This window comes from Atta cephalotes, assembly GCF_000143395.1.
Source record: "Atta cephalotes unplaced genomic scaffold scaffold00044, whole genome shotgun sequence".
In the NCBI taxonomy this organism is placed as follows: Eukaryota; Metazoa; Arthropoda; class Insecta; order Hymenoptera; family Formicidae; genus Atta; species Atta cephalotes.
The window spans coordinates 498089-508421 of record NW_012130108.1 but is presented as its reverse complement, the minus strand read 5'-3'; the positions used below and the strand labels follow the sequence as shown (position 1 = coordinate 508421).

The following is a 10333-nucleotide window of genomic DNA, read 5'->3' as shown; positions in this document are numbered from 1 at the left end:
AATATATAATATATAATATATAATATAATATAATATATAACACAATACACACAGCATAATATGGTACACATTAAGCGAATAAATATTATAGTAATGTAGTACAGTGTTAGATACAATCGCGTCATAGTCTCCAGTAATTGTGGCAATTACGATATCGCAACATATATATCGTAATTTCCTACGAATCATCGTTTTGTAATATTTAATGCCATACATTGTGTTCCGCCACTGTGTGCACGGCACAAAGGCGAATAAATTAGAGCGTTTCGAAATGCGCTGCTGGAGTGGGCTGAGCTTTTGGATCGGCGCGCTCATACGCACGGAGATATCAACGCCCGATCGAGAGAGATCTCGCTTAATTCGCATAATTGGAATTGAAATCTCCGTAGCTACGTCATCATGTGAGACCCACTCGGGGGCGCCGCGTGTTCTTCTTTCTCTATAGTATTTTACATATTACATCGTGTATTTTTGCTGTGTGTTGCTCACCTTCCGAATATCGAAGATGGACAGGAACATGAAGGGAAGTGAGGAAAGGAAGATCTGAAGTCGTCAAATTTTTTTGCTTTTAACCATAAACGAGGAAAAGAATATTGAAAGATTCATTGATGAAATCATAAAAACATTAATTTAATTATAAATCAGTGCGTTTTGCTCTTGTTCAAGATAGAAATCTGTTTAAACGTTATCGTTCATCAATCTTCATTCAATTAGGTAAATAAGCGTTACAGATCGACAAGATGTTATGCCACGCTATTATGATTATGTTAAGGAGATTCTCCTCTTATTAGAAAATTATTCAAGGAGACAATTAAAATTAATATCAATTTCCTTGTTCGAACTTGCAGTGCAAATATAATAAATTGATAGAAACAAGAATTAATTAGATCAAAGATCAAAACTAGTTTATTAAAACATCAAGAAGGGATTAAAATTATCCATTAATACAAAATGCAAAATTAATTTCTCGTTGACATTTTAATAAACTAGTTTTAATTTTGACTTAATTAACTGCTCGTTTGTTTGAGCTTTTCTATCAAAATAATGTCATATGAATTGAATCATGATAAAAAAATGACATAAATTCGATCAATATAATGTTAAATTTACATTATTTTGACTTTCTTGTTCTCCTTGGATATACTGATGTCACAAACACATTGGATAAGATATGAAATGCACAAGCTAAACACCGATGTTTATTAAAACGTCATCCACCGTTCAGGTGCGAAGAAATTCGCCTGTTCATATGCAGCACAAGCGATTACAGTTCCGACAGGTGCCACCACCTTGCGGAACCGTTGGCTTCTGCTGCTTAGAACTCAGGAAAGTATTGCAACAACTTGCTGGATCTAAATTATGTAGATACAATGTAAGAAAAATATATATATATATGCAAAGAAATGTGCAAGTCACTTGTTTAATTTAAATTGATCGATATTATATATTCATTCCCACGTCTTTCATGGATAAGATAGAAGCCCTTATAAAATTCTAGAAAATAAAACTGTCAATAGCTTGGTGCCTTTATGAAATTTTAAAAAACTTCGGACCTTTTCTCATCAATCACAAGGAAATCACCGATTGTGTGCGACTGTTAAGTTGCCATCATCGACTTCGGCGAGTCTTTCGTTTAAAATTTTAATCGAGCAACAAATTGTAAAAAACGTCTAATTTTCATTTTTCGTCTAGGAACATTTGATAACACACAATATCGGCGCCATGTTGTTCGTGGCTACGGTCCTGCACCCATTACAATCGCGCGGACTCCACAATCCCACAACGAGCGATTGTATCGGGGAGCTGCTGGAGAACGAAAGAGGAAGGGATCTCCATGTCGGTTCAGTGAGCTCACGCACGTCGAACACTCATCAACGCACGGCGTCGCGGCGGTACGTCCAAAAATGGCGTTCCTCGCATAACATAGTTCACCGTCGTCGTCGAAGTCCGTTGCCGACGTTCGCCAACGTCGTCACGAGCCGATCGACCTGGTGGAATCGCGAGGCGCCAATCCGAGGAAGAGCCAACGTAAATATATCAGTTCGCATACCGTGCGTTCCTACGTTCTGCGTGCTCGCAGTTACGTGGGTGGGTAGATGCGTGTATGTGTGCGTGTATTTCCGTTGAGATACATGACGAGGTATCATCCGGATGAGCGCGACATAGTGCAGTTCTACGTCGCTTCGACAGAGCGAACAACTGAAGTGGCGAACACAGAGGGACTTCGTTTATCAGAATGTCTCTGACAAAGTACTTGAACGATAAGCTTGTCCGGAGTAATCGTTGAATGAAGAATTTGTAGACGTTATCGATCAGCAACACTAATGTCCATTTTACAATACAGATTAACTTTAATCTTGATGATTAATTGTAATTAATTTTAATCATATGTCTGAGATATTTAAATTACATGTAGATGTATTATTCCAACGTTCAACTTTGATTGCAAATGGCATTTCTTTTACTTACAAGGGAAAGCTCAGAAGTGATCCTCATTGATTTCAATAATACTTGGCAGGATTATAGAGTAAATATTGGGTTGTCCGGAAAGTCCGTGCCGATGTTGAAGGAAAATTGAAACGCAGAAAATATAATTTTATATTTATTAAATTATATAAGTTAGTCGGCACGAACTTTGCAGACAATCCAATATAATCCTCTGAATAAAATCCTATTTGGATATAAACGACAATGAATCGAAATATTTGAAATGAAATATTTCGATATTGAATTTAATATTAGCAATTTATTACAGTTTATATTCAAATTCATGATGTTTAAAAAATTTATGTTTTGTTATTAAATTGAAATTAAATTTTTATTAAAACTTTCATAAAATTTATAAAGATAGTAATGCGTAAAATAATTAATTTTTTTATGTTAACAATTATTCGTAAAGCATTATTATATAACAGAAATAAATTAATTGCTAGCAAGGTTAAACTCGAATCTATAGAAGCTGTTATCATATTCGCTACACTATAAATATCCGAGTATAAACGTTCTAGTAAATTCTAATGAACTGCTAATAAAATTAATATTGAAATATCTTAGAAACAATTAACTGTTTATATCCACATAGGGTTATTATATTCAGAGAAACACTTTATAATCCTTTTACTGAAATCAGTGAGAATTATTTCTAAGTCTTCTTTTATTAGTTGCTTTAATTTACTATTTATCTTATCTAATTTTTAAAATTAGAAAAAGATAAACTGAAATTAAAATTAATTGATAGATTGAGAAATGTGAACGTAAGTTGTGCGTTTGATCTTGATTATTCAGAACAACTGTCAAGAGCAAAACAGATAGTAACGAGGGACCTTGAAGAATTTTCTGTTTCGAAAATTTTCGAAAACAATAATTTGAAATGAAAGCAAAGTTTTGAGTGGAATTAATACTATTGAAAATCCACAAACTCCAATTTATGGAATCACGAAGTTTTGAAAAAACGAACTTGTTAAAACTGTGATTTGACACATCAAAGATAATACATGAACTTCAAAACTTACGAAGCAGGTATTCCCAAAATGCTTGTGGAATTCGTAAAAAAACTTAAAATCGAAGATCAATTATTTCAAGAACCTATAAAATTATTCTTAAAAATAATTAAGATTAAGAATCTTGTACAAGAAAAATTTTAAAAAGTCAATCTGTAAAGAAAAAGATTATATAACTTTTTGCAATCATAATTTTAGAATTTCTAAAAAATATTTCTAAAAAATTTTTAGCAATCAAATGGAACTATTGTAATAAAATAAAATCTCAATAAAATCTACCTACGATCTAAAAATCTGACATACTTGAAATAATACTTAAAATGATCAAAATAAAAAAAAAATATGAAATAGATAAAATAATTATTCCGTACAAGATTCATATCGCGTGCGAAAATCCATATTTGCGTATCATTCTCCAATGAAGCAAGATTCTGATAAAAGGAGTTCCACTGTTATTTCACACAGTCTCTTCGATTTCATACCGTTGATTGCGCAATTGTCGTTCAACATGCGAATCGCTTGATAATAATCTTCTTTCGAGCTGATGAATGAAACGATCGATCGCTTAGATCGATTGATCGTTAATTTTTCAGCATTCTTTCGGGCGACATGAATGACGGACGATACGTGCGTGTATGAATGTATAGTGAATAAAATTTAAGATCGCGGTGAAAGTCGCCGGTGTATCGTTTAGTGAATTTGATTCATGAGTGTCGTTCACGTGCGGATGCGCGAGAGCGATCCTTGTTTGATTTCGCCTGACACGTTCTGATAAACGTCGAGATTTTTCTCATTCCGCGCGATATCATACAAATGTGCGTGTATTTAAAAAAATAACAGTAATTTTTTTAAATTCTCTCGATGTTCTCTATTATGTCTCAATTACGCTTCCCTTCTCAATCATGGTTATCGAGTCACGCGATCTTGGAACAATTTGCTGTACTTCGACTATTACATAATATATGCAAAAACATCGAAAGAAGTTAATTAACACTCGTACTCTTAGTGGCTTATTTGCGCCGTCAATTGCCCTGTGAAATCGGAAAGAACCAACGTTAATCGCTCGCACGTCGAGGTCTTGTGCTGTTCACCGTAGATTTTTACGCACTTACGCAAGCGTCACCGGTCAGACGAGCCTTTGAGATAACAATGATGTCATGCGACGATGAAACAGCTCACCGCTGGTGCACGGATTATGCATAAACAGATATCACAGAATATCACACAGAATATTTACATATAAATTACGTACATAGAAATTTTTATGTTCGCAATAGAGATTATTAAAACAATTCTACGTTTTCACGACGTTTTAGCCTTCGAATGCTATTAATATTGACTGATACAATATTGCTGATATGTAAATTTTACGTATAAGGAAATAGACTATTTTTAATACATTTATTTACAATATTTTGAATGAAAAAAATTATTTGTAATTTAGATTTTCGTAAACACAGCAAACACAGTTCTTTGATGGATGTATGTCCTGAGGACATAGACATCCTTTGGATATTTTTAGGACGTCTCTTGGAAAATTGTGTTGTGGAATTAACTTAATTATTAACTTAAAAGCAAAGAAAGAATAAATAATTCATTTTATTTTAAAATATATTGTTCAATGTCTTCCTATATAATATTCTATATAAACTTAAATAATATTCTTCTTCTAATATAAACTTAAAATATGTAGGAAGACAAATTAATATTAATACATATGAAAGAATGGTTTTGCTGAATTATTTAAAAATTTTAGATTTGAAAATAATTTTGAACTATTAAAATAATTATGTAAGACGCTTAAACTGGACATTAAAATATCAAGACTTTTTGCGGTATTATTCAATCAAATTTGAGTATCTTACATAATTATTTTGATCCAATAAAATTATTTTCAGATCTCTATCTAACTAAATTTTTAGGTACTTTAGAAAAAAAAAAACTGTTCTTTCCGACAAAATTTTTAGAAACTTGTCTCCGTTTGTCCTAGTTTTCAGCGTGGCAGACCTTCTAATGACCATTGAAGGCACAGTCTAGTGCTCAATGACCTCGCTCACTTATAAGTACAATTTACGATAGCATTCTAAAATTGAGACATCGTCTGATTCAAACAACTCCGGAAACGTGGATTAGCTTCAAAAACGAAATCCAATTCCCCGATAGCATCTAGACGCGGATCATGTTACGATTCTTGCATGCAGTAAACTGCTGCAACCTAAATTTTAATGTTAATAAAAACTTTTTACTATTATTTGATACATGAAGCGCCGAGTGAGCGCCGTTCCGTCGTAAATAACAGTTTTCCCGATAATGCCTTGGCGCTTCACAAATTTTTTTCAACATCTCCAGCACAAGTGGGCCATCACACAACTCCGAAATACAATGCTAAAAGTTTTTTTATCATTTCTTTCATCCAGCACTCAGATAACTCGCGTGCAGCTTCGTCACATTGGTGGATTCTGTTTCAACGCTTTCTTACGCCATTTCTCCGCACTCAGATCAAACATAAATGATGGCAACTATAAAGATGACAATTATCAAATTTTATATAGTAGAATTATACAAGGTAGGAAAGTCATTAGTTTTTGAAGTCACTCAATAGCGCTGAAATAGCATCATATTTTGAGAGAAAGACTACAATGAAAAATAAAGAATTATAACAAATCTTACTCAGGAGAAATAGATTTAGATTTTAGAAAATAGATTTAGATAAGATTTTAAAAATAGACCCTCATCTTTTAATGATTAATACATATAGTTGAACAAATTATATATTTTACAATTACAATAATTATAAAATACTTTATTCAATATATATATTGATTTTATAATAAATTTGTATAGTTGTCACCTTTATAGTTGCTGCCATTATATCTTTTTTTCTGAATGTGTTTGACGCGATTTCAGTGACTTGTCTCCGAATTATGCTCATTTCTGCCAATGTAGATTAACTTTATAATTTACTTAACTAATTTACTTTTTATCTTTATTTCTTTAGGTTTAAGAATAAAAAAAAAAGATAAAGGATAAACTGAGATTAAAGTTAATCTATATTGGTAGAACTAGACGACGAATGAAAAAATTAAAAAGGAGAGAAAACCGCATAGCGGGTCCAAGAACAGACACGGAAATAGATTATAATACAGACAGGTACTTACCTATTATATATTCTCGACGAACGCCGATTCGCAGGTGTACGCAAACACCAGCACTTTCACCGCGCAAAATTCTCCTCTGGATCTTCTTCACTGCGCTGCACAATGCACGACCGTTGCCGATTTTTTCATCGCGAGTTTCATCGAGTTTCTCTCGTAGTGGGACGACCTTAAAGGTCGTATTCGCAGGCCGCAAAATTTGTTGCGAAACATACTTGAGCATTTTGCACGAGCAATTAAACATTTCGTAATTTTTTGCTCGTTATTTCGGTACGTATCATGATTTGTTCGCGCGACGCGCGCTTAATCGAAACGATTAATTACAATTTGTAGCGGTAAAAACGCGAAGTGTATTCGCAAACATTTTACGCAATCATAAATGCAATCATAAATTTTCTCTCTGCACAACTTTATTTTATTTCAATTGGAGATTAAAGCATTAAAGTAATGTTAAAAAATTTCAAAATTGCAGATGAAGAATTTGTCGATAAGATTAAGTCAATTTGCGTATAAATAAATATTATTTAATGAATGCAAAAGTATTCATATTGGGTTGTCTGGAAAGTTCGTGCCGATTTTGAAGGAAAATTGAAACGCAGAAGATTTAAATTTTAGTATACATTTATTAAATTTAAATCTTTTGCGGCACGAATTTTCTGGACAACCCAATACAAAGAAGATATCTTTAAAAAAATTTTTATTCTTAAAATTATTATTCTTAGAAAGTAGACATTAATTAGCAATTTATTAACAAAGAATAAAATAAATAGTATTTTTTTTAAACTTATTTTACCTAAAGATTTGTAATAATTAAAATATATTATCTTAATAAAATGAGCAAAAATGAAGAATTACTATTATTTGAGGGCACAAAAAGTAACTTCGCGAAAGTCGAAATTTAACTTTTAAGATTAATTATGAATACGGTTATTTTCGCGAAATTCTTTTCTCATATTAAGACAGAACGTATTCAGTGTTAATTCATTACTAATTAACGTTTACTTTATAAATAAGGCTTTTTTTCAATAAAAATCATCTCTGTACGAATACTTTTGGCGTTCGCTGTAAATAATTGTAAGAATGTCTTCACAAATAACTTTCTTGAACGGTCTGATTAAGTTTTTAATCGAAGAGGAAAGCGAAGCAAGACAAACAATTATCAAATTTTACCCGATATCTACAAGATATATAAAATTGGTCACGTGACAGGAACCCGAGAATGCAATCGACCGAGCAACTGCGGCCAGAACAGTTGGTGGGTCTGGTGGCTCGTTCGGCCGAGGGTACGGCTGCCAAGGGGATGCCGATCAAGGGCCATGAGGATCTCTGGGTGGAGATCCAGGCCAACACCTTTCGGAATTGGGTGAACGAGCACCTGAAACACGCTGGCGACGTGAGCGGCGATCCCGTGCTGGACCTCGCCGAGGACTTCCGAGATGGCACGCGTCTCTGTGCTCTGGTCGAGGTGCTAACGAAACGCCGCCTGCCGCGATGGAATCCACGACCAGCGAATCAGCACCACCACCTGGAGAACGTGTCCACAGCGTTACAGGCCATCGAGGCTGACGGCGTAAAACTCGTCAATATCGGTAAGCAAGTCACATGCAATTGATTCCTGTCGGAAGTAGAGTCATTGGAATACAAAGTGAATGCGATTGTGTCGACAAAGTTGAATAATTTTATCATCAGCGAACAGAATTTTAAATTACACATTGAATGTGTAAAAGTAAGGAATGCTTTCAACGAGATGCGATTAAAATAAGATTAGCGAATAAAATAAATACATGGAATGTATAAATTTTTAATAGGTTTTAAATAATAATTATATATAAATATGTTATGTGGCAAGAACAGTTTTTCAAGCTGAAATACTTAAAAGTGACTAGATATAGATCTGAAAATAATTTTATCGGACCATCAAGCCATCAAAATAATTGCATAGAAATCTCAAGTATGATAAGCAATGCTGCGAACAGTTTTAATATTCTAACAACCAGTTTACTCGTCCTACATAATTATTTCGATGGTCCAATAAAATTATTTTCAAATCTGTATCTAGTTAAAGTATTAAATACTAAGTAGTAAAATTTTTCCATGTATAATCAAATTTATTGCATGCTATAATTTACATTGAACCTTAATTCATCTGATTCAATTGGATCGATAAAGAATGTCCAATTTTTTTGCCTTCTGACATTCTGCCGTATTTCGTCACGGTGTAGCGAGGTTCGCGACATATTCAAGATTGTGAAGAAATTGCTTCCGTTGCGCCGTTCGAACCTTCATATTTTTACGGATCATAATATAGGCAAAATACCGCGTTTTGTACAGATTGACGAGAATTGCAAGGGTACAGCGAGACGAAGGCCGTCTGTTCGTCCACGGTCGCGCGAAACCGTCAAGGCGTTGCACGCGCTCAACGTCCAATTACGCTCCATAATTGGAACGACGTTATGACTTGCGTCTACAATATATATCCTGAAATATCCAATTTGCTATAATTCGCATTGAAACGCGTAGGAATCGATTTAAGGCTTCTGTCGTCCGAATCATTTTATTACCTTTTAATTATTTTATATATGGACATAAATGCTCACAAAAAAGAATTATGACGGTCATACTTTGAGTGATTCCATTTGGTGACACATATCGACGTGTTGTTTTATCTTTGTTACTCATTGAATGTCAAGAAAGATAGAATGATGTTTGTGTTGACTTATGTCATTACATGAAAAGCCTAAGTCGCTCGTTTACTCGATAATTTATCTTGCGGAAAAGAGAAAAAAACTTAGATAAAACTGATTGCATTTTTTTTGATAAAGCAGGTTTCAGGAAAGAAAAAGAGATATATATATATATATATATATATTTGTATTAAATCATGTTAGTCAGAAATGATGTCTCACGCAACACTGATATTTCAATGACTGTTCTTTGATCTAAATATAAATGATACAATTATGCTCTTTGTTTCGTATTTTTTTCGATTTATTTGGTTCAATAATATTAATCCACTGTATTTTGCAATTTGCTCGCGAACGGAAAGTATATTTTTTTACCATATTAATCAAGACTATCAAGAGTAACATGTTTACGATGACATTTATACAACGATACACAAAAAGAACAATTTTGCCGAAGTATCTAAAGATAAGCTCGATACAGATCTAAAATAATTTCGTCCAAATTTAGACCATCAAAATAATTATGTAAAAAGCATCATGAGTAATGTTACAAAACTTTATTTTAGCAATTAGTTTGAATCTACATAATTATTTTTACAGTTCAAAAATATTTTTTGCATCCAACTAAATTTTTTCCATTCCCAGATAATTATTTTGATGATTCAACTAAATTATTTTCAAATAAATATTTATAAGCTACATTTTTACATTTCAGCAAAACTGTTCTTTCAGTGTATGAATAATACTTATTTGATTGTGTGCTCTTCTTCTTCTTCCTATTTTTATATAGCCTCTATATTTGTTTAATTTTTTTATAATCTTGATATACTGCAACTTGTTTGTCAACAGAAGATATATAATAAGCCACATGAGTGAAACCCCCGTTTTCATTGACTCTCTCTCTCTCTCTCTCTCTCTCTCTCTACTACTACTACTACTACTACTACTCTACTACTACTACTACTCTACTACTACTACTACGTTACGTACGTAC

General features: G+C 33.1%; 1 protein-coding gene across 1 annotated transcript in view; it reads left to right on the top strand.

Annotated features, from left to right (window-relative positions):
* Window positions 1-7874: 7874 nt before the first annotated feature.
* Window positions 7875-10333, top strand: part of LOC105622372 (filamin-A) — a 45205-nt gene continuing 42746 nt past the window's right edge. Inside the window, exon 1 of the mRNA XM_012203795.1 lies at window positions 7875-8244. Coding sequence (XP_012059185.1) covers window positions 7875-8244 — 370 coding nt within the window. The remainder of the gene's footprint in view (window positions 8245-10333) is intronic.